General features: G+C 36.1%; 1 protein-coding gene across 13 annotated transcripts in view; it reads left to right on the top strand.

Annotated features, from left to right (window-relative positions):
• The window catches only part of EXOC6 (exocyst complex component 6), a 214,284-nt gene that overhangs the window by 64,121 nt on the left and 124,444 nt on the right, over positions 1-25,719 (top strand). For all 13 annotated transcript variants that reach the window (XM_031652172.1, XM_031652176.1, XM_031652175.1 and 10 more), the window contains 7 exons: positions 327-531; positions 5,849-6,004; positions 10,036-10,104; positions 16,608-16,691; positions 22,384-22,430; positions 22,549-22,669; positions 24,041-24,112. In XM_031652172.1, the coding sequence (XP_031508032.1) occupies positions 327-531; positions 5,849-6,004; positions 10,036-10,104; positions 16,608-16,691; positions 22,384-22,430; positions 22,549-22,669; positions 24,041-24,112 (754 nt within the window). The remainder of the gene's footprint in view (positions 1-326; positions 532-5,848; positions 6,005-10,035; positions 10,105-16,607; positions 16,692-22,383; positions 22,431-22,548; positions 22,670-24,040; positions 24,113-25,719) is intronic.

The following is a 25,719-nucleotide window of genomic DNA, read 5'->3' as shown; positions in this document are numbered from 1 at the left end:
TGTTGTAATTCAGAAATTTGAAACAATTATACATATTCATTTAAGGTATTGAGATGACTATGATAATGCTTTTGATGTTATAGATTCAGATGAAGTGAAATAAGGAAGTTTTACATTAATGTATGCCATGAACTTTGAGCCTGTGGCTTGTTTATGTGGTTTATAGTTTGTCCTTGACAAATAGATGTAAATATTAATTTTACTTAGTTTAACTATGACTAGGTCCTTTTTAATGAATAATCAGTGTAAGACTGATTATTTAGACTTACTTGTAAATTTATTGTGATAAGAACTTTTTATAGAGTTTTCTTTTTAACTTCTCACAGGTACTATTCTGCCCTAAAAACTATGGAACAATTAGAGAATGTGTACTTTCCCTGGGTTAGTCAATACCGGTTTTGTCAGCTCATGATAGAAAATCTTCCCAAACTCCGTGAGGATATTAAAGAAATCTCCATGTCTGATCTCAAAGACTTTTTGGAAAGCATTCGAAAACATTCTGACAAAATAGGTGAAACAGCGATGAAACAGGTGAGATTAAAAATAATTTTGATTTAATATTATTTAGTAATACAGGATCTGGAAAATATCCAAAGTTTACTTCTTTTTTTTTTTTTTTTTTTTTTTTTTACTTCTTTAACTTACATAAAATGCTTAGTTTTGTTTTACCTTTTTCTTTTCTGGTTATTGTTTAGAAAGGATTCTATCAGTGTTTTGTTTGGCTTCACAGTTACTCCTCTTTTAAGTAAAATCAGTCTAACTTAAATTCTTCACCTGAACTGTCAGCATTCTTCTCCATATATTTGGTGTTATATTATCCTTTATCACCAGCCAAATCTGGTATAGAATTAGCTAAACAGTGGCAGCCACAGAGGCAAGTGGGAGCCTTTTTACGCTAAGATTCTAAACTGTTCTGTATTTAAAACAAATTAAAAGTATTAACCATGAATTGAAAACTATTATAGTTCAATAATGAACGGACAAACAATGGGAAAAGCCTCAGCAGTTATGAAGTTAATATATCTACCTTTTGAGTCAGCAGTTCCACTGCTAGGTGTTTATCAGTGAGAAACAGAAAACATGGCCTCATGATATTCATAGCATCTTTGTTCACAGTTAGCCCCAAAGTGGAAACAGCCCAAATGGCTATCAGAAGGAGAATGGATACATAAATTGTGGTATATTCATACAATGGAGTACTACCTAGCAATAAAAATGAATGAATTACTGATAATGCAACAACATGTATAAATCTCACAGATATGTTGAGCTACAGAAATTGAATGCAAAAAGGCACAAATTGTGTGATTCCATTTTTATGCCATTCGAAAGCAGGTAAAACTAAGATGAAAAAAATTAGAACAGTGGTTACCTCTGGGTGGGGAAATTGCCTAGGAAAGGACACAAGGGGACTTTCTGGGGAGATGGAAATGTTTTATACCATGATAAAAATGTATTTGTCAAACTTCTACAGATCTTAGCTATATATTTCAATGTATATATATCCTACTTAAAAAAAACTATAAACAATAATAAACTGTAAATAGAAAACTATAAAAAATAATTTGGGGCCGGGAGGGGTGGCTCACGCCTGTAATCCCAGCACTTTGGGAGGCCGAGTCGGGCGCATCACGAGGTCAGGAGATCAAGACCATCCTGGCTAATGTGGTGAAATCCCATCTCTACTAAAAATACAAAATAAATTAGCCGGGTGTGGTGGCGGTTGCCTGTAGTCCCAGCTACTCGGGAGGCTGAGGCAGAAGACTGGTGGGAACCCGGGAGGTGGAGCTTGCAGTGAGCTGAGATCACGCCACTGCACTCCAGACTGGGTGACAGAGTGAGACTCTGTCTCAAAATAATAATAATAATAATAATTTGGAGTATATATGGAGTGAGTGGATAAAGGTATAGATGAAACAAGAATGTAAAAATATTAGTTGAAGATAAATGATGGGAGTTCATGATATTAATCTGTTTGAAATTTTTAATAATAAGTTTAAAAAATTAAATTTTCTAAGAGCTGTTAAAACTCATAATTATAATGTCATAGAAATAAAACAATGCCCAACACCATTTCTTCTTTTTGTCTTTACATTGCACACTCTTATATGATTTCTAATGCTTGATTTTTTTCCCCCAAATATTACAAACTACTTTGGAAACTCCTCAGTTTTTCTTACTGATTGCCTCTGGTCAGTGAGGATCTTCCCCATTGGAGAGGTCTTCACCATTGTATTCTTCCCTTCAATATTACAGTGTTTTCAATACTATTTCTCCTACCTCTGGCCAAGGAAATCTGTGCATGCCATGGGGGTTAAAAACACAACCACTTGGTAAATTTCTTCAGTATGAGAATGCAAACAGTTTAAAGTTCATATTCCATTATATATTTTAATTACAAGTGTCAATATTAAACTTGTCTTCTTTGACTTGTTTTTCATAGACCAGTTTTGGATTCTTTCCACTTAGGGAGTCCATCAAATCATGGACCCTAGGATTTAAGATTTACAATAATTTATTTCTGGGAGAGAATAGACTTTCTTGGTCCACTATCATTATTTCCTCATAAAAGTCGTCAAGCTCCCGATCATTGCAGTTTAAACAGACATTTCATACAGAAACTTTTCTTAGCATCTCTCTGTGGGGATGTTTTTCCTTATAGTTTCTTCTTTCGGAAATAACTTCCACAGAGTTGAGAAGTTAGAGAGTTTTCCTTCTAGTGAGAGTTAGACTTCTCAAGATTTGATAAGAAAAATTGTATTTTGTTCTGTCTTGGTATCCCTTCAGGCCACCTTTCAATTTCTTGTGGGTTTCTCTCTCTCTCTCTCTCTCTCTCTCTCTCTCTCTCTCTCTGTGTGTGTGTGTGTGTGTGTGTGTGTGTGTGTGTGTGTATGAGAAGCCTCCTGAAGTCTCTCATCTGCTCTGCTCAGTTTGGCAGAGTCACAGTTTAGTTCTGGAATCTTATAGGTGGCATGAGTGTAAAGCTCATACTTTGCAAAGAGCTCCCTCCTTTGGGTGCACTCTGTATCCTGTGCTTAATTCTGTGATCTTATATCCCTTTTATGGATGGATGGACTTATGTATTCACTTAAATATCTTATAGCTACCCCAAACCCAGCATTTCTAAAACTAAACCCATTCTCTTTTTCCTAAATCTATTTTTCTTACATTTACTATCTCAGATAGTAGTGTCTCCTGTTTCCACAATCCAGTAACTGGGGAATATTTTAAACTTTTCAGGAGTATTGATACTATTTATGTTATTTGTTACTAAGTCCTACTTAGTAACTATCACTTCTGCTTCTAAATACCTGTAGATTCTGTTTCCCCCCTACATAACTGAACTCTTACATAGAATCATTTGTTTTCCTTATCTGTATCTGTATGTTCTTTTCCTTTTGGTTACTGTCCTAAAATGCAAACAAGACCACACCACTTCATCTTAAGTGATTCCCTGTTACCTTTTACTTAAGTCGAAGTTCCTCAGTCTCATCTTGCTAGTTGTCTCCCTTCTATGGTCTAGCAGTATCTGCTGTCTTAAGATTTTGGAATATACTAGCTGTTCACCAAGAATGTCTTCCATTCTTTCACATTGCTCAGTCAGATGAATTCCTGCTTTTTCCTCCCAAAAGCTGGCTTGAGCATCACCTTGTCTGTGAAATCTTCTGCTATCACCCATTACACTGCTGCCAGTGAGAGATGGTCACTTCATCCTCAGTGTGTATACCATTGTACTTTTTACACTACAATTGGTTTTTTTATGTTCTTAACTAGACTGTGAATTTTTTAAGTGAAGGATTTTGCCCTGCTTATTTTTGCCTTCCTGGGATCTAGCTATTATGCCTAACATGAGTGGCATAAAAAAGTTATTTTTGAAAATTAGTTTAGAGCTGAGTTTTAGATTGTCTAGGGAGAATTTTAAAAATTCTAATATGAGAGATGAATCCACTCTTGTCTAATGTTTAATTAGCAATAGATATCTAAAATTTATATTGGATAAGTTAACATTTTCCATATGATGTTCTCTGGCACACATGTTAATATTGCTCTCTAGGGCTGGGGTTCCTAGCCCCCCAGCCACAGACTGGTACCTGTCTGTGGCCTGTTAGTAACCAGGCCACACAGCAGGAGGTGAGTGGCTTGCTAAAGAGGATTACTGCCTGAGCTCCGCCTCCTGTCAGATCAGCGGCATTCGATTCTCATAGAAGCGCGAACCCTATTGTGAACTGTGCATGCGAGGCATCTAGGTTGTGCGCTCCTTATGAGAATCGAATGCCTGATCATCTGAGGTGGAACAGTTTCATCTGAAACCATCCCCCCACAAGAGAAGGCTGGGGACCACTGCTCTAGGGAGAACAAAGGGACTAAATAGTCACATAAATTTTGGAAACCTAGGTTAAATAAAGTTAAACAGATTTATTTACTTATGAATTGTAAATCTCCTAGAAGGAGGATATAATATGTAATATTTATATAACTCATTTGAGCTTAGAACCCTTTTTTCAAGGAACATGTGTTTTTACTGTGTGAATGGTTAGTTTTGTGCATAACATAATTTGGAAACAGTACTCTAAATAAATGATTTTATACTCTGAGGACCGAAAATCATTGACAAAGTTAGTTTGGGCACAGAGGGTAAAGGAATACATGGGAGTGATAATAATTTTCTCCAGTACGAGCCTCTGGGGGGCAGCCAGGATCAAAGTCTAGGTAAGAGAGGAGCCAGATTACTGCATCTTGCATGGTCTGATAACCTAAGAGTAGAGAAGGGCTGATATGCAGTTACATATGCCTTAGAGAGAACTCACCTAAAAGAGCCAGCGCATGACCTTTCTATGTGCTGACAGAACAGAATAGCAACAATCTGACTCATCAAAGCAGAGAGAATGTCTCACAGTGTGTAAGGAAATTAAAATCCTGGAATTAAGTTTATATTTTTTTCTATTTCTGGTAATGAAGTTCTGATAGGGAAGTATTACTAAAATGCCTAAAAATATGAGGGTTCTCAACTTTTTATTCTGTGTAAATGTTGTTTTTTGTCAATGATCAGTTGTGAGATAACAGCTTCTGCATTCTTAGTCTTCCCAAACTGGGCATTTTCAGTGGGAAGTAAAATAAGCTTGCAACTTGATGTTATAGTTCCTTCTGTGAGGTTAATGGCTAATTCAGGAAGTTGGGAGTATGGCCAAAGAGTGTTGGCCAGTCTTCCTTGCCAACACACAATATGCTAACTGAGGAAAATACATAGTTCTACGTAATTTTAAGACTGTTTAAAAAGGAAGAGAAGCTGGGTGTGGTGGGTCACGCCTGTAATCCTAGCACTTTGGGAGGCCAGGGCAGGTGGATTGCTTGCGTGTGGTGGGTCACGCCTGTAATCCTAGCACTTTGGGAGGCCAGGGCAGGTGGATTGCTTGAGTCAGGGGTTTGAGACCAGCCTGGGCAACATGGCAAAACCCCATTTTACAAAAAAAATACAAAAACAAAAACAAAAACACAAACATTAGCTGGGTGTGGTGGTGTATGCCTGTAGTCCCAACTCCTCTGGAGGTTGAGGTAGGAGGATCACCGAAGCCTGGGGAGGTTGAGGCTGCAGTGAGCTGTGATGGTGCCACTATACTCCAACCTGGATGACAGAGTGAGACCCTGTTTTTTTTTGTTTGTTTGTTTTTGTTTTTGTTTTAAAAAGGAAGTGAGAAGACAAAAATCATGAATGAGAAAGGGGACATCACTATAGATTCTATACCTACAGACATTAAAAAGATAAAAAACAACTATGAACAAATTTTTTGAACCAGTTTTGACCATAATCAGTTTTGAAATAATCTGAATTTTTGTCTCTTCAAAATAGGCACAGCATCAGAAAACCTTCAGTGTTTCTCTGCAGAAACAAAATAAAATGAAATTTGGGAAGAATATGTATATAAATCATGATAGGATTCCAGAGGAAAGGAATGAAACTGTATTGAAACATTCACTTGAAGAAGAGGATGAGAATGAAGAGGAGGTGATGGGTTTCTTTCTTTCTTTTCTATTATTAGATAATTTTTTTTTTTTGGATTGTCATGTACATTTGTGTGATTCAGTCTTCCCATATGCAAAATGAATTTATGTTGTAAAAGTTGTCAGAGTCAAAATGGAATCACGTGTGTCAAACTTTGACAAAATAGAGGCTGAGAAGGCCGTGAAGGGAGGGCTGTCATGGACGATTTGCCTGGTATCAGGAACTATCACAATAAATTTTTTGAAATCATAGCTTACTGCATCAGCCCTGCAAAGACAGCTAGCCACTTATATGTGAACAATTATCTGGTTCAAAACAGGCCAGGCACAGTGGCTCACACTAGTAATCCCAGCACTTTGAGAAGTCGAGGTGGGTGGATCATTTGAGGCAGGAGTTCAAGACCAGCCTGGCCAACATGGTGAAACTCTGTTTCTACTAAAAATATAAAAATTAGCTGGGCATGGTACTGGGCACCTCTACTCCCAGCTACTTGGGAAGCTGAGACACGAGAACTGCTTGAACCCAGGAGGCGGAGGTTGCAGTAAGCCAACATTGTGTCACTGTACTCCAGCCTGGAAGACAGAGTGAGATTGTGTCTCAAAAAAAAGACAAAAAACAAACAACTATCTCACAAGGTCAATCCAAAACTGTAAGGGCCTAACCATAACTCCAAAATTACAAGTCCTTTCTAGCAACTAGTGACACTCACCAGTGAACTTTCTTTCAAAACAATTTGCATAACAATCTGTTTCCCCAATAAAACCCTAACCTTCTTTGTTCTCCAGACATGCCAGAGACCACCCTGGTCTATGCATGTCCTGGATTGTAATCCTATTTTTTTTGTTTATTCTCAAATTTTTTTGCTTGGAAATTTGTCTCTATATATTTTTATTTCAAGTTGACAAAGTCAATCAGACTGTACTGAACTATTAGGGCAATGGAGTCATCTGAAATGTTAGGCTAGATAATTTACAGATAAACACGATATATTGTAGATTATATTTGTAAATCTCTGGTAGTGGAATCTGTAGTAAAAGTGTAAATCTAATTTTTTTGTTTTGAGGCGGGGTCTCGCTCTGTCACCCAGGCTGGAGTGCAGTGGCACAACCTCAGCTCACTGCAACCTCTGCCTCCCGGATTCAAGCAATTCTTCTGCCTCAGCCTCCCAAGTAGCTGGGATTACAGGCGTGCGCCACCACGCCTGGCTGGCTAATTTTTGTATTTTTAGTAGAGACGGGGTTTCACCATGCTGGCCAGGCTGGTCTCGAACTCCCGGTCTGGTGATCCATCCACCTTGGCTTCCCAAAGTGCTGGGATTACAGGTGTGGGCCACTGCGCCCAAATCTAATTATTTTTATAGCGATTACTTATATTTGAATTACCTGTTGTCAGATTTTTGTCGTAATGTCTTGTCATTTGACCTAATTCTGGATAGTCTACCTTTTTAAAAAGTTGGTGCTGAAATACTACAAAATAACTCTAATACGATTAAAGTCGTTTAATGAATAAAAAGTCCTAGTAAGTCTAGAAACCTTAAAATTATCCTTAAATATTTTCTTTCTTTCAACTTCTATATCCAAATTCATTCTCTCGTTCTTTTTTTTTTTTTAAGAGGTAGTGCTCACTCTGTTGCCCGTGAGTGTAGTGGTGTAGTCATAGCTCACTACAGCCTGCAACTTCTGGGTCCAAGTGTTCCTCCCACTTCAGTCTCCCTAGTAGCTGGGACTACAAGCATGCCATCACCATGCCTGGCTAATTAAAAAAAAAAAAAATTCTTATAGAGACAGAGGTCTCACTGTGTTACCAAGGCTGGTCTTGAACTCAAATTATCTTGGCCTCAAATTATCCTCTCACTCAGCCTCCCAAAGTGCTGAGGTTACAGGTGTGAGCCACCATGCCTGGCATCCTATTGCTTTTGAAAGTTTTTTCTACAGGGCCTGGTGCCGTGGCTTGTGCCTGTAATGCTAGGACTTTGGGAGGCCGAGGTGGGCGGATCGTTTGAGCCAGGAGTTCGAGACCTGCCTGGCCAACATGGTGAAACCCCTTTCCTACAAAAAAATACAAAAAAAATGCCAGGTGTAGTGCCTGTATTCCCAGCTACTTGGGAGGCTGAGGTGGGAGAATCACTGAGCCTTGGGAGGTTGAGGATGCAGTGAGCTGTGATCATGTCACTACACACCAGCCTGGGTGACAGAGTGAGACCCGCATTCCAAAAAAATAAATTATCTCCACAAAATCTTCTATTGAACTTACCTTTTATCATCTTCTTCAAAATTTTTTTTTTTAAATTTAGCTACTGTCATAGGAACTTAGTTATTCCCAATTAATTTATAAGTTTTGCCTTGCCAATATATTTTAAATTCTTTTTCTAAGGACATAATTGGGATACAGTAAGAACTTTTAGTTGAACCATATGACTGTGTGCTCATGACTGCATTTGTGAATGGATGAACAGCTGAGTGTTTACTATGTGCATTTCTTTCTTTCTTTCTTTCTTTTTTTTTTTTGAGACAGGGTCTTACTCTGTCACCCAGGCTGGAGTGCAGTTGGCATAATCATGACTTACTGTAACCTCAAACTCTCGTGTTCAAATGCTTCTCCTGCTTCAGCCTCCCAAGTAGTTGGAACTACAGGCACGTTCCTGTATATACTATATCCAGCTAATTTTTTTGTATTTTTTTATAAAGATGGGAAACTGCTGTGTTTCCCAGGCTGGTCTTGAACTCCTGGCTTCAAGTGGTCCTTCTGCTTTGGCCTCTTAAAGTGCTGGGGTTATAGGTGTGAGCCACCACACCCAGCCACTATGTACATTTCTGCTGTATATCTGAGGATGGGGTGATACATGTACACATATTCACACAAATATATGTAATATATATGTAATATATTTGTGTGAATATGTATGCATGTATATGTGTGTTTGTATGTATATATATGCTATGTAGTGAATGCTATTGTACTGAATACAGACAAATGAACAGCATTAAACAGTTAAATGCCTTCCTAATGTGGAATTAGTATGTCCTGATTAGTCCCTTGAAATTATTATTAGGTTTTTTTGTCCCTTTAAATTAAATAAATATTTTTGACATCTGCTTTTTTGTTCTTAATATTCAGAGGACCTCTGTGTTATTTTCTCCTTTGAGGTTCAGAATGTTGAAAAAAGACCATTTAGTCTTCTTACTTCAATTTTCCCCTTCCTGTTCTGTATATCTTTCCTGCTGAGAGCATCACCATCATGCCTTACCCCCAGACCTGTACTCTTAGAGGAGCTTGGTTGTTTCCCTGTTCTCTCAGATCTATTTTACTACTATACTGCACTACATTTTGTTTTTATCATTTTTCCTAATAAGCAGTATTATATTAAAAATAATTTAAGTTCACCCTGGAGATTCACGTGAGTACAAATGTGTTCCTTTAAAAAGGGTTTATGTATTTCTCAAGTTTGAGAAACTTTATAGTACTACATTTCATCAATTATAAGCTTTTTTTTTTCATATAACATTTCGGAATATAGGACACATCTTAAAGTTGATGGTGTTATAGTTTTAAGTGGTAGTGTTTTTTTCTTTCTTAGCGGTCCGTAAAATAATACTGATAGTGTCTTTAATTCAGTGCAATAATGACCGATCATATGATATAGCTGCATAAGAACGGGAACTTTGTCTATAGCTAAATCAAAAAATCTATGTATCATTTTTACCCAGAACAGTAATGAGGTATCTGGTTATCCATAGCAATTTTCTGTTAATCTGTCATACATATTAAAAATATACAATTTCTCTCCTTTGTTATCTTAAATTGAAAACAGTCAACAGTGATAATAAACATACTACAAAGAATAAACTGCTGAAGAAATGCCAAAACAAAATAAAGAAGATTTTGTGTTTATAGTATATGCTTTCTATGGGGGAATTGAATACATATTCTAACACAAAGTTCATTAATCTTTTCGCCTGTCTTTAACTTTACATTATCTAATGGTGGTCTAATGATTTGACCTGTAATTTTTTTAAAAATGGTTTAATTTTCAGGTCTTAACTGTTCAGGATCTTGTTGATTTTTCACCTGTTTATCGATGTTTGCACATTTATTCTGTTTTGGTAAGTATGTTTTATATTTATGTATATATAGCTTTATATTATTTAAAAGGCATATATATATTTTAGGCCTTAAAAATTGATCATATGCTGAAAATCTTCACATAATTATTTGTGAAATATCCACCGTGTGTAACGCACTTATATTTTTTGTTTACTTATCATAGTGTAATTTCAAGTGATATACCACTTCATGTCTATTTTAAGAACCTTGTAATAGTATACTTCCATTTCTCCCTATTGCCTTTGTGCTGTTGTTGCATCACAGTCCTTATAAGTTACTTCTATGTGTGTATTCCATACTACATTGCTCTTATTTTTTATTTGATGTTCCTTTTTTAAAATAACTGCTTTATTGAGATCTAATGCACATACCAAAAAACTTACCCTTTTGGAGTATACAATTCAGTGGTTTTAGCATATTCACAAGGATGTGCAACCATTACCACTACCTAATTCCAGAAATACTCATTACCTACCCCCCAACCACTCCCCAAAACACCAAAAATGTGTATCTGGCTGTTATTAGGTGGTGTGTTCTATAGATCTCTCTTAGGTGTAGTTGATTTATAGGGTTGTTCACGTCTTTTACTTCCTTGTTGGTCTTCTACCTGTTCTGTTATTGAAAGTAGAAGTATTGGAGTCTTTAACTATAACTGTCGAATTGTCCATTTTTTCTTTCAGTTTTGCCAGTTTTTTATTCATGTATTTTTAGGGCCTTGTTGGCAGGTGAATAGATGTTTATAATTGTTATGTCTTCCTGATGGATTGACCTTTTAAAAAATATCATAAAATATCTTTCTTCATAATGTTTTTTGTCTTAAGGTCTGTTTGGCTTTAATTAGTATAGCCACTCCAGCTTTCTTTTGAGCACTCTTGGCATAGCATGTTTTTCTCCATCCTTTTACTTTCAGTCTCTTTGTATCTTTGAATCTAAAGTGTGTCTCCTGTAGGTAACACATAGTTCAGGCTGTTTTTTTCAAATCCAGTCTGCTGATCTCTGCCTTTCAATTGGAGTGTTTAATTCATTTACATTTAACGTAATTACTGATAAGGTAGGATTTATGTCTGCTATGATATTCGCCATTTGTTTTAACATGTCTTATATCTTTTTTGTTCCTTTATTCCTCCATTAGTACCCTCTTGTGCATTAAATAGATATTTTCTTATGTACCATTTCATTTCCTTTGTCATTTCCCGTTTTTTTTTTTTTTTTTTTTTTTTTTTTTGTGATAGAGTTTTGCTCTTGTTGCCCAGGGTGGAGTCTAATGGCATGATCTAAAGCTCACTGCAACCTCCGCTTCCTGGGTTCAAGTGATTCTCCTGCCTCAGCCTCCCGAGTAGCTGGGTTTACAGGTACCCACCACCATGGCCAGCTAATTTTTTGTATTTTTTTTAGTAGAGATGGGGTTTCATCTTGTTGGCCAGGCTGATCTCAAACTCCTGACCTTAGGCGATCCACCGGTCTCAGCCTCCCAAAGTGCTGGGATTACAGGTGAAAGCCACCTAGCCTGGCCTATTTTTTTAGTATTTGCCCTGAGGATTGCAATTAACATCTTACTTTAAAACAATTTAGTTATATTAATACCCTCTTCTTTGTGCTACTGTTTTCTCTTTTCTTTTCTTTTCGTTTCTTTTCAGACAGGGTCTTGCTCTGTCACCCAAGATGGAGTGCAGTGGCATGATCACAACTCACTGCAGCCTTGACCTCTTTGGGCTCAAGTGATTCTCTCACTTGTGTCTCCCAAGTAGCTGGGACTACAGGCTCATGCCACCATCTTTGGCTAATGTTTGTATTTTTTGTAGAGGTGGAGTTTACAGTATGGTCTTACTGTTTTATGCTATAAATTTAATAAACTTTCATTAGCATGATAACTTCTGGCTGGTATTTATGACCAAAAATTATTTGGTAAAGCTAATTTCTTTTTTTGAGGCAGAGTCTCGCTCTGTTGCCCAGGCTGGAATGCAGTGGCGCAGTCTTGGCTTACTGCAACCTTTGCCTCCTGGGTTCAAGCGATTCTACTGCCTTAGCTTCTCAAGTAGCTGGAATTACAGGTGCCCGCCACCAAGCCTCACTAATTTTTGTATTTTTGGTAGAGACAGGGTTTCTCCATGTTGGCTAACCTGGTCTCGAACTTCTGACCTCAGGTGATCTGCCCACCTCGGCCTCCCAAAGTGCTGGGATTACAGGCATGAGCCACCGTGGCCAGCCACTAATTTCTTAGTATTATTGCAAGTCCTCCTCCTCCTACTCATTATTCCAGTCCTCCCATTTCCCAGCATTATAGCATTGGGAAGATTACTTCTCTTATTTGAGTTCCTCATTTGCAAAATATGGTTAACAATTTCTGAGGCTATGTTGGGTATTAGAGTCAATATAAATGATAAAAGTGCTTGGTATAGGACCCGGTATAAAATAGCAGGCAGTAAATGTTAAAGGGGTTATTATAAAAGGGTTACATTAATATGTATGATTTCAAGGACTGTTGACTATAAGTCTGTTTTAGCCAAAAAAGCTCTATGTCCAAAATCCTAAGATATCCTACTCTATTTGATAAAATATGAGTATTCCATGAAAGGAAAATAGGTATAATCTCAAAACAAGGGATTCTCTTTGGAAAATGCTACACACAATATTCACAATGTAGCTTATTGTAGCTTATTATTTTTCAGACTTTGAGAAGTCCTAAGAGCTTATCTGACTTTTCTTAGCTGGCTGTGTCCTAAACTTTGAGTTTAGGGATCATTTTTCTTAGAATACTGAATATTGAATGAGTTAATTTCCTAATTATCTGATGAATACTGAATAATTTAGTGTGCAAATTGCTGCCCTAGGAGTTTTTAAGGGTATATGAAGGCTTTCCAAGGGGCCCTGGGCTAGAAACATTAGGGAAATAAATTTTAGGTCCATAGCTTTCTTTCTAAAAATGATCTGTTTGGGAACCCCAACCTGTCTTCACAATAGTTCTTCTCTTACTATTGGTGCTCTGCTCAGATTCTTTTCGGTCCCTTTTCAGCTAGAAGCTACCCCACATCAGATTACCAGGGTTGAGATTAATCAGTTACGGTTTGTGGATATGGTGTTTGAAAGCCTAGATTCCTTGCCTAGATTAGGACAACACTGAGGTATAACTTATGCTCTAAAGTTGCAGTGTGGAATCAGGCACCCAATTTTTTTACCTGAGATGGTACCCTTGGTTGGTTTCCTCTTGTTCCTTTTACTTTCTTCACTTCCTGAAAAGTTTCCTTCTTGAACATTTTTTTAGTTTATCATTGATCTCAGATTCTGTTTCTAGGACAGCTACCTAAGATACTGACCATATTAGTTATCAATTGCTGAATAACACACTACCTTAAAACAACAAACAGTATTATTTCACAGGGTTAGCAGTCAGGGAGTGGCTTAGCTAGGTGGTTCTGGCTACAGGTCTCTTATGAGATTCTAGTCAAGATGTCAGTGAGGACTGCTGTCATCTGAAGACTTAACAGGGACTGGAGGATTTGCCTCTATGATGGCTGTTGGTAAAAGGCCTCAGTTCCTTGCCACATGGGTTGTCTACCAGGCTGCTTGAAAGTCCTCATGACATGGCAGCTGGCTTCCCCCAGAGGGAGTCATCCAGGAGAGAAACCAAGATGGAAGCCATAATTCCTTTCATAACACAATCTCAGAAGTGACATATCATTACTTCTGCTTTATCCTATTCGTCACATAGATTAACTCAGGTGCATTGTGGGAGAGGACCACACAAGGGTATGAATACCATGAGGTGGGGATCTTTGGAGGCCATTTTGAAGGCTACCATGTTTACTTTATAAATGAAAATCATACCCTTCACTGATACTCAGTACTACCATGGTGCATTGTCTTGAGGTGTAAAAACTTCCAGGGTGCCAAATAAAGGAGAAGTCTCCTTTAATTCTTAATCAAGGAACTATATTAGGAGTTCCTTCCTTTCCATTTTTGCACAAATTTCTGTTAAGGGTAAAATCATGTTAGAAACAGTATATTTTGTCCTGTGGTAGGATATTCTGAATTTAGATCTTAGTAGGGAGTAATGACATAGGTAGGAATAATGATAGTTTCCTTTTAATGACCTATTCTTTTTCCCCGTAGCTATTGACAGCAAGTATATTGCTTTTAAGAGAGCGTCCCTGTGAGAGTACAGCAAAGAGAACACAGAGAATTTTGAATGCTAAAGCTATGTCCTATGTGTTTAAATGTAAACAATGATTTTGGCCAATCTTAATGCTCTTCCTTAGGATATATCATTTGCTGTAAAGAAAAACACCTTTAAACAGCCAAATGACATGGGTTAGTAAAGCTGTATCTTTTAAACATGAATGGAGTGTTTTCTGGGGCTGCCAAAAATTGAGTTACACTGGCTAACCTTATTTTTTCATATTTATGTACATTATGATTCATTGAAGAGGGTAAAATTGTTTAGCTATCATAAGTCTAAGTCCAATTGTTTAATGTTTTCTAATTCATATTTAGAGTAAACCCTGGCTATTCATTTTTAACAGCGTATACTATTCTCTTGTTAAACACCGAGAAAAAGCATGATCATCATATCTGATGAAATTAATGGAGTTATGCCTGATTTTATTGTTTGATTTATTGATTAGTAGGAATGCATTTTATTTATGTATTTGTATTTATTTTAGTAGCTTTAGGGGTACAAGTGGTTTTTGGTTATGTGGATGAATTGTATAGTAATGAAATCTAGGCTTTTAGTGTACTTGTCACCTGAATAGTGTACATTGTACCCAGTAGGTGATTTTTTTTCATCCTTCACCCCACTTCTGAATCTCCAGTGTTCATTATAGCACCCCACATGCTCCTGTATACCCATAGCTTAGCTCTCACTGATAAGTGAGAGCGTGCAGTATTTGGTTTTCTGTTCCTGAGTTCCTTCACTTAGGATAATGGTCTCTAGTTCCATGCAAGTTGCTCCAAAAAACATTATTTTATTCTTTTTTATATCCCTGATTTTTATACTTGGTTGTATTTAATTATTTCCAAAAGTTGAACAACAGAGTTTTATGTATGTCCACATGTTAATGGAAAGCATGTAGTATTGTTTATTATGCTCCTTACTTCATAAAAGCTTAGAATTTCAGGTGTATATTACATTGCATTATTGTAAATTAAGTAATGAGAAATAGAATGAGTAATGAGAAACTGATTTATTATCTTGATTTTAAGGTGTGTGAATGCACAAAACAATCACACTGGGTTTAAATAATATTGGCTGCTTTTTGTAATCCCATAATTTTTTTTTTTTTAAGACAGAGTCTTGCTCTGTTGCCCAGGCTGGAGTGCAGTGGTGTGATCTTGGCTAACTGCATCCTCTGCCTCCCAGGTTCAAGCAATTATCATGCTACAGTCTCCCAAGTAGCTGGGATTACTGGTGTGTGCTACCACGCATGGCTAGTTTTTGTATTTTTAGACAAAGCAGGGTTTTACCATGTTGGCCAGGTTGATCTCAAACTCCTGGCCTCAAGTGATCTGTCCTCCTCGGCCTCCCAAAGTGCTGGGATTACAGGCATGAGCCAATGCACCTGGCATTGGTGAAATTATGGTGTAAACCCATAATTTCTCAGTGGTTTTCATGATGTAATTTTTTTTAAGAGATGGGGTCTCGCTTTTGTCTAGCCTGGAGTACAGTGGTGAGATCATAGCTCACTGCCACTTTGAATTCCTGGGTTCAAGTGATCCTCTGGCCTCAGCCTCCCGAGTAGCTGGGACTACAGGTGCATGCCACTATGCCTGGCTAATTAAAAAAAAATTTTTTTTTAAAGAGACACCTTGACATGTTGCCCAGGCTGATCGTGAACTCCTGGCCTCGAGCAATCCTCTGATTTCAGCCTCATCTTTACTTTTTTTGAAGTGAAACTTGGGAGTCAGACTTTTCCAGAGAGACACTAAGTACAATTTGACTTATTAGTTTGAAAATGAGTACTGGCTTTGCTAATTAGATTTTAGGTTTTAGGGTGGACTTTAAAAAAAAAAAAAATCAAATGCCCTAAGTCTGCAGGTCAGAATTTGAACCAGAAAGTGTATTATTAATGGGGGAAAAAAGTCTCACTCATTCTATTAAGATATTTATTTCCAATAAAAACGTACTTTTGGGTTTACTCATTATCAAAATGTGTGATATAGTTAGGCCATTTGCATCAGTTAAGTACTGATTATGATAATTTCACCCCAAGGGAAAAAACCCACTATGACACCTAAAGCCTTATAATCTCAAAGATACAAGTAAAACATACCATATTAGACAGTGTTTTTTAAAATTAAGTTAGAATGTATATATTTTATATTTTTTTAAATATGGGGTTTCATGGTAAAAAGGAATCTGAGGGGAAAAGAAAAATGAAAAAAAAAAAAAAAAGAAAAAAAGAAATGAGGTCTTACTCTGTTGCCCCAACAGAAGTAAAGAAGTATCTGTTTTAGTTGTGTGTGTGTATGTGTATTTTTCATTACTCTGCTGATTTTATTTTAGGGTGATGAGGAAACATTTGAAAACTATTATCGAAAACAAAGAAAGAAACAAGCAAGACTGGTATTGCAACCCCAGTCGAATATGGTAAGTATGGGATATCGTGAGCTGGTTATGTTGTCACTCTTTATCCCCTTATCCTGTTTTAATTTCGTCAGAGCATGTATCACTATTCATTCAACTACAAATATTTATTGAACACCTACCATTTCCAAACATTGGTTTAAGTGCTAAGGGTACAACAGTGAACCAAACAGATAAGTCCCTTTTCTCATGAACTTACATTCTATTAGAAAAGATAGATAGCGAATTAAAAAAAAAAAAAAAAAAAAAGGACCAACAAGAAATATGTAAAATATCAGGGAATGATAATTAGTTTCTGACAATGTAGTGGATTATGTACCTTGATTAATTGTCCCACTGAAAAATACAACTGAAGATGCTAGATAGACATTTAAAACAAACAAACAAAAAGACCAGAAACTAAGTAAATAAAGAACTGTTCTATATATTGGTTGTGGTGATGGTTAGTAGATGTGTTTGTAAAACTCATAGAAACTGAATATTAAAGAGTATTATTGTATGTGACTTATACCTCAATACATCTGACTATAAAGCAATCAAAACAGTAAAACCCAAATGAAGGCAGAAATGCAGATAGGTTTAATGAAACATTGAATATAGCTTTTATCCTAGGAGCATCTGGTGAGTAGGAAAGCATGAGTTTTGAGGACATTGGGTACAGAGGGCTAAGCCCAGAGCCCACCCAAAGTAGGTGTCTAATAAGAGATTGTCTCCCTTGTAAAGCTGAGACTCCAGAGGATTTAAAGCCCCATTATTAGGATGAACAGATAAAGCCATCTAAAAATCCTTCTGTTCCCTCTGGCAAATACTGTAAAGAAAATTACCTATCTCAAATCTTAGTGCTGAGTGAACGAGAGAAAAAATCCCGCTGAGAATTCATAACAAGGAGTTTGTTACCACTTGTGTTTGCAACCCAAATTCATCATACTTGGATAGTCAAAGACATCTCAAGCTCAACTTTTAAAGTATTTTCATGCTGATACTATCTCCAGGTGCCTGGCAGAAGCAAACAGAGATCTGTGCACCTTCATTCCAGAGTTAAAATGAGCAATTCACAGTCAGAAATAATTACCAAATGAGTGAGAATCATAAGAAATTTTAACAGCAAAAATAGATTCTAAAAGACTTGATATTTGAATTATTAGCCATGGAGTATATAACAGTGCTACTTAGTGTATTTAAAGAAATAAAAGCCAAGATTGCTAATATAAATAGGGAACAGAAACTATAAAGAATGACCAAATAGATGTGAAGAGATATCAGGTAGAATATCTAGAAATTAAATAGATATTAACTGAAGTTAAAAATATTATGAATAGGTTTAACAGTTGATGAATTCTCTCTTAGTTAATCTAAAGAAACTATATGGAACTAAGCATCACAAAGAGACAGAAGGAAAAATTACAGAAGTGAGATATGAGGGATACAGAGAAGTCTAACATATATCTAATTGGAGTTTCAGAAAGAGGATAGAGCAAATGAGACTGAAGAATATTTGATGCCATATGGCTAAGAATTTTCTGGGACAAATGAGAAATAGTCAAGCCCAAGGAATCCCAGGTACCTTAAATAAAAAGAAATACACTCTTAGAAACCTTGTAATTAAATTGCAGAACACCAAAGTTAAAGAGGAATAGAAGATCTGAAAACTGTTATCAGCTATCTTGATCTGATTAACATTTATTGAATACTCCACCCCAGATGGAAGAATACACATGCTTTACATGTGCACATGGAAGGTTCACCAATATCATATTCTGGGCCATGAAACAAACATCAACAAATATAAAAAGCTGGGCTGGGTGCAGTGGCTCATGCCTGTAATCCCAGCACTTTGGGAGGCCAAGGCAGGTGGATCACCAAGGGAGTTTGAGACCAGCCTGGCCAACATGGTGCAACCCCATCTCTACTAAAAATACAAAAATTATCCAGGCGTGATAGCGCGTGCCTGTAATCCCAGCTGCTCAGGAGGCTGAGGCAGGAGAATCGCTTGAACCTGGGAGGTGGAGGTTGCGGCGAGCTGACATCGCATCATTGCACTCCAGCCTGGGCGACAAGAGTGCGACTCTGTTTCAAATAATAATAATAATAATAATAAATAGAAAAGGCTTGAAATCATACAAAATCTGTCCTCTGACTGCAAGAGAATTAAATGATCGATACGCAAAAAATGAATATTGACTTACCTCTTTCAACAATTCAAGTGGATCATGGACCTAAATGTAGGAGCTAAAATTGTAAACTTTTAGAAGAAAACAAAGAATAAAATCTTTATTACCTTGGGTTCTACAATATTCTACAGTGTATTTACAGTGTTTTTCTATGTGAGATACATAAAGCATGAGCCATAAAAGAAAAAAAGTAGATGATTTGAACATCAAAATCTAAAACTTTGGCTTTTCAAAAGATGTTGTTAAAAAAATGAAAGGGCTGGCTCATCCCTGTAATCCCAGCACTTTGGGAGGCCAAGGCGGGCGTATCATGAGGTCAAGAGATCAAGACCATCCTGGCAAACATGGTGAAACTCCATCTCTACTAAAAATACAAAAATTAGCTGGGCGTGGTGGCATGTGCCTGTAGTCTCAGCTACTAGAGAGGCTGAGGTAGGAGAATCGCTTGAACCTGGGAGGCGGAGGTTGCAGTGAGCCAAGATCGTGCCACTGCACTCCAGCCTGGCGACAGAGCAAGACTGCATCTCAAGGCGGGGGGCGGGGGGGGGGGGGGGGAAGGAAAGGAAAAGGCAAGATACAGACTTGGAGAAAATATTTACAGAACTCATGTCTATAAAGGGTCTTTATCCAGAATATGTAAAGAATTACTTTACAGTTATACAACTGAGTTGTATAACTCAGTAATTGAAGATAGATAAACCAGTTTTAAAAATGGACAAAAAATTTGAATAGATATTTTACCAAAGATATACTGATGGCAAATAAGCACAGGAGCAGATGTTCAGTATAATTTTTTCATCAGGGAAATGCAAATTAAAACCACAATAATTTACCACTACATACTTACTAGAATGACTTAAATTGAAAGGATTGATAATAGCAAGTGCTGATGAGGATATGAATCAAGTGGAACTCTCATGCACTTCTAATAGATATAAAATTATACTGCCACTTTGGAAAATGGTTTGGCAATTTGTTACAATGTTAAGCGTACTCTCCTATGACCTAGCAGTCCTACTCCTAGTTAGTTATCCATGAGAAATGAAAATGCATCTTTATACAGTGGCTCATATGTGAATGTTTGTAGTAGCTTTATTATAAACGCCAAAAACTAGAGACATCTGAATGTCTATGAACTAGTGAATAAATTGTGGTACATCCATGTGTATAAACAAATTATCGTATGTTTTATATAATGGAACTAGTGGGCACTAAACGGGAATTGATACATGCAGTGATATGGATGAATATCAAAAGTATTATTCTAAGTGAAAAAATCATATACAATAAAGTTATATACCATATGAGTTATGTTACATGACATTTTTGAAAAGACAAAACTCTAGGACAGAATGGGATCAGTGGTGGCCAAGGCCTATGGGTTCGGCAGGGTAATTCTCTACAAAAGGGCAAGAGGGAACTTTCTGAGATGGATATGTTGTATACTTTGATTTTTCTGGTAGTTACACAACTGTCTACATTTGTCAAAACTCAGTGAGCTCTACATGTAAAAAAGGGCTAATTTTATTATATGTAAATTATACCTCAATAAGGTTAACTTTAGAAACAAACATAAACAGAAAAACAGAAAAGTACCCAAAGAGAAAAGAGGTTATTTTCAAGTAAACAAAACAATAAAATATTTTCAATTCTGAAAAAAGTAACTGTCAACTTAGGATTCTATATCCAGTGAAACAAGGGCAGAGATAGACATTTTCAGACAAAGAAGAGCAGAGTCGGCCACTAAGATGCGCTTACTAAGGAGATTCTAAGGATATGCTTCAAACAAAAGGAATGTGATGCCAGATGGAAGATGTGAGATGCAAGAAGGAATGAATAGCAAAAAAAGTATAAATATTTAGGTAAATCTAAAATGACTGTAGGAAATACTATAAAATATTATGGACATTAAAACAGCATAGAATTTTAATTTGTGCAGCAGCAATAAGAAAAAAATAAGATAGAATTAAAATACACAACAATAACATAAACATCAGAATGAGATAGAAGTTAATGAAATTAAACTATCCTACGGTCTAAAGTGTCCAGCAGAAGAGTAAAAACATTGACTAGCTTTAAGAGTTTGGTTACTTAAGGATGTGTAATGTGATTTCTAGAGTAACCACTGAAGGAATAGAAACAGGGTATATATACTTTTATATAATACAGGGAGAGCTAGAATGATAAGAATACAATTTTTTGTTTGTGTGCTTTTGAGTTGATAAAAATGGTAATTCTAAACCTGTAAGCACTTGATAACATTGACTCAAAGTATTTAAAGCACAATTGCCACAACTACAAGGAGAAATAGAAAACCCGCAAGTATAGCGAGTTTTGTTTTGTTTTGTTTTGTTTTTTGAGACAGTCTCGCTCTGTCACCCAGTCTGGAGTGCAGTGGTGTGATCTTGGCTCACTGCAAGCTCCGCCTCCCGGGTTCATGCCATTCTTCTGCCTCAGCCTCCCGAGTAGCTGGGACTACAGGTGCCCGCCGCCACATCCGGCTAATTTTTTGTATTTTTAGTAGAGACGGGATTTCACCATGTTAGCCAGGATGGTCTCGATCTCCTGACCTCATGATCCGCCTGCCTCGGCCTCCCAAAGTGCTGGGATTACAGACGTGAGCCACCGTGCCCGGCCAGCGAGTTTTAAAATACGTGTCAGTATATTCTAAATCAAGTAGACATAACATTAGTAAGAATACAAAACATGCTTAATAGGCTTCATCTAATGGAATATATAGAATCCTATTTCAACAACTATAGGAACATACTCTTTTCAAGCACACATGGACCGTTATTAAAAATTTGACTACATACTATGCTATAAAGCAAGTATAGGAAATATCAAGCATTTGGTGTCATGTAGACTATATTTTCCAGTCACAGTATTTCTAAGCTAAAATGTATTAACAATCCTCACCCCAAAACACCTGAAAAAAAACCCCAGATGTTTGAAAATTTGATCACGTTTATGAAATTTGCAAAACATAGCCTTTGAACTTAATTGAAATATGAAATATTTCATGTAATAAACTTTTTATGAATGAAAGTCAAATGATCAAATATTTTTCTATATGCCTTTTGTTAAAATTATAAACAATAGACAATCATAAAACCACAAAAGGTTTTGGCAGAGATACAATCTGATTACGATTTGAAAAATATCATTCTGGCAGCTGTATAGAGAATAGGCTGTAGGGGACAGGCTGGGAGTTGGGGAGATTGTGAAGGAGGATGGTATAATAAATAGTCCAAGTAGAGGTGATGACAGCTTTGACTAGTCTACTGAGAAGGGGGTTCTGAAATCATATTTCCTTTTTAACTTGTTTATCTCCTTTCAAATGTACATTCCATGAGAGTAAGGACTTTTTGTTATTTACAAATATATCGCTGGTACCTAAAAATGTATGTGGCATGTAGTAGGCTCTCAATAAATATTTGTTAATGAAGTTGTAGTGACTTGGAACTTACCTTTATGTTACCGGTATTTATTGGTTTAAATTGATTTTTATTTTTCATTTTAAGCATGAAACAGTTGATGGCTATAGAAGATATTTCACTCAAATTGTAGGGTATGTATCTAATATGGAAATAACTATTATTAATTTTATATTATGTTAAATGCCAGAAATACTTATTTTCTATTTGGGTTTTTTTGGTAACACGTACTTTGGTAATTACTGTTTTTAGGTTCTTTGTGGTAGAAGATCACATTTTACATGTGACCCAAGGATTAGTAACCAGAGCATACACTGATGAACTTTGGAACATGGCCCTCTCAAAGATAATTGCTGTCCTTAGAGCTCATTCAGTAAGTCAGACAATTTACATTACTAAAATTTTAATTCAGTTACTTCAAGAACTGAGCTGCATAATGTCAGAGGAAAACTGTACCTCCATCATTCTGCATTTTTTTAGTAGTTGCTCAGATTTGGAAGTAGTAATGTCAGACTTTTGTTTGGTGATATCAGGCTATGATTTTGCAACTGACTAGGGCTTCCCAAAATACTTTTTTTCTAGCATTATAGAAAATGAAGAATTAAGCAGGTCTCATTAGTCTCAACTGACCTCTTAATTAGATCACTGAAAAGCACCATGAAGAAAATGTTTTTAATTACCATTTCAATTCTTTGTTTCTCAAATAAACTCTGCCATTAAAACTCAATAGAACTTGTTCTTCAGTGTTTACAATTTACAGTAATACACTATAATAATGCATTTCTTTAAAATTTGCAGTTTTCAAAATTTCAACTCATTTGAAATATTGAACCTTTGTGTAATGAGAGGTTTTTATAGATGAAAATTAAATGATCAACTATTTTCCTAATGCCTTTTCTGGAAATAACAAATATGTTAGTTTTATAAAGACAATACTTAGTATAGACCTTTTTAAAAGATAGTAGTTTTACCTTTATTAATATATTTTCATATTTAAAATTTTGTCTATAATTTTATAATTGATCATTGAGATTTTAAAAATATTGAAGAAAGATTGTTAGCTTATATGATATTAAGATTATAAATAAGCTACATTTTTATTTATCAGGAATGTAGATTCTTGATACACTATCCAATGAACTACAACTTTTCCCAGCGTAAATAAGGAACAATACATTTTATGGTCAATATTCAGATCAGCTCTGAGTATATAAAGTATGTTTCCTGTTAATTCCATGATACCAAATGTGAAGTCATATTAGATACAACATATCACTTTCAAAATCTTATTAAATGCTATGAAAGGGACAGAGTAAATCTCACTGTCCCTTTGAAATTAATAATTTTCTTTTGGTTAATTACTAAGAAAATAATGAAATTGTAATTCTTAGTATTGGAAAAAGTAATACATAGTGTCTCTTTTATAAGATGGAAAATAAGTAAATAGATGAAATGTGAAAATACATAGTCTCTATATAAACCTTTTTCAGTTTAAATAACTAGTTCCTTAAAATCTAAAGACTTTTGAAACGTAAACATCGTAAGTATCATATTATGATCTCCCTCTAAAAGTTTATACTGAATAGAGAAGGTCAGTTGTGGATCTAACCAACCAAGATTTTAAACTTATTATAAGTCTGGCAGATAAAAGAAACATTATCAAGTTCTTATTTCTTAGTTTTTAATCATGACTCTGGTTTGTTGTTTTCGGTGTTTTGTTTTGTTTGTGTGTTTCCACCCTCAGTCCTATTGCACTGATCCTGATCTTGTTCTGGAGTTGAAGAATCTTATTGTAATATTTGCAGATACTTTACAGGTGGGTGATAACCTAACAATTAATGGTTATTCTGATCACTTAAAAACATACAAAATGTAGACTATATTCATTTATGTTGTTGTAGATTAGTGGCAGTAAATTAGTAGTAATAAATGTTTACCTACGTATTGGTATTCTGCTATTACCCAGAACTATTCATACCACTTCCTTTTCAGTTATGAAGCTTAGACAGAGCTCAGGGATGCTACCATCTTTTAAAATATTGATCATTCAGTTGGAATAAAGTCTTTTTACAGTTAAAAAAATAAAAAAAGAATACAGAATATAATGGAAAGAACCCTGAACTAGAAATTAGAAGATATAAATTCTGCCTTAGGACAGTGAGAAATGGGTTCTAGAATCACATAGACCCAGAGTTTCTGTTCTACCTGTGCTGTTGACTAATTGTATGCCTGCAGGTTCTTTAAGCTTTAGATCCTTATTTGTGAAAATGGGTTTATTACTAATTTCAGAATTGTTTTTAGTTTTAAATATGATACTTTGTATGAAAACATGTGATTTGAAAACTGTGTTCATATTCTTCCTGGTTTCTGGTTTTCCATGAGTTCTGTGAGCAAATCATTTTACTTTTTTGAACTGTTTTTTTCTTTTTAAAAATAAGGAGGATTGTTTGAACCCAGGAGGTGGAGGTTGCCGTGAACCGAGATTGCGCCACTGCACTCTCCTGGGCAACAGAGCGAGACTCCATCTCAAAACAAACAAACAAACAAAAAACACGAAAGAAACAAAAAAATAAGATTAAAACTAAATATTTCAAAACTCTGTTTTTGCGATTTTCAGTATCAAAGTTTTGAGATTTCTAGCTTGTCCTTCCTCCTTGATCACAGATAATAAAGAATTGATTGCATTTTCTTTTCCTGTGTAAATTTACGGGATTTTTATGGTTAGAAGTAACTTTTCATGAAGTACAGACTAGCATTTTCCAAAGTGTGATGAGCTGTTACTTAAAAAAAGTGTCCTGTGGTCCAAAAGTAAAACATATTTCCCTACTGAAAACTTTTCTTTTTTTTTTTTTTTTTTTTGAGACGGAGTCTTGCGCTGTGTCACCCAGGCTGGAGTGCAGTGGCGCGATCTCGGCTCACTGCAAGCTCCGCCTCCCAGGTTCAGGCCATTCTCCTGCCTCAGCCTCCGAGTAGCTGGGACTACAGGCGCCCGCCACCACGCCCGGCTAGTTTTTTGTATTTTTAGTAGAGACGGGGTTTCACCATGTTAGCCAGGATGGTCTCGATCTCCTGACCTCGTGATCCGCCCGCCTCGGCCTCCCAAAGTGCTGGGATTACAGGCTTGAGCCACCGCGCCCGGCCTTGAAAACTTTTCTGAGAGCAAATTTATACCCATAAGTTTCCAAAAGGAAGATGATTATGCAGCATTTTCCCAATATATTTGACCCTTGAATCTTTTTCCCCCTTAGAACAGCTTTTAGATCTAGAACTTTATATAATAGCTTTGGGAAATCCTGATTTAAACTCTTTGCTTTATCACAAGAGTCTTTGCCTCTTAGAATTATAGTTTTCTACTTTATTCTTAAACCTAAAGAGAAGATTCCACAAGCTCCTTTAGTAAATTATTTTATTACTCACGTCTAT

Source organism: Papio anubis, chromosome 11 (genome assembly GCF_008728515.1).
Source record: "Papio anubis isolate 15944 chromosome 11, Panubis1.0, whole genome shotgun sequence".
Lineage (NCBI taxonomy): Eukaryota > Metazoa > Chordata > Mammalia > Primates > Cercopithecidae > Papio > Papio anubis.
The sequence above is the reverse complement of the archived record's forward strand: the minus strand, read 5'-3'. Positions and strand labels throughout refer to the sequence as shown.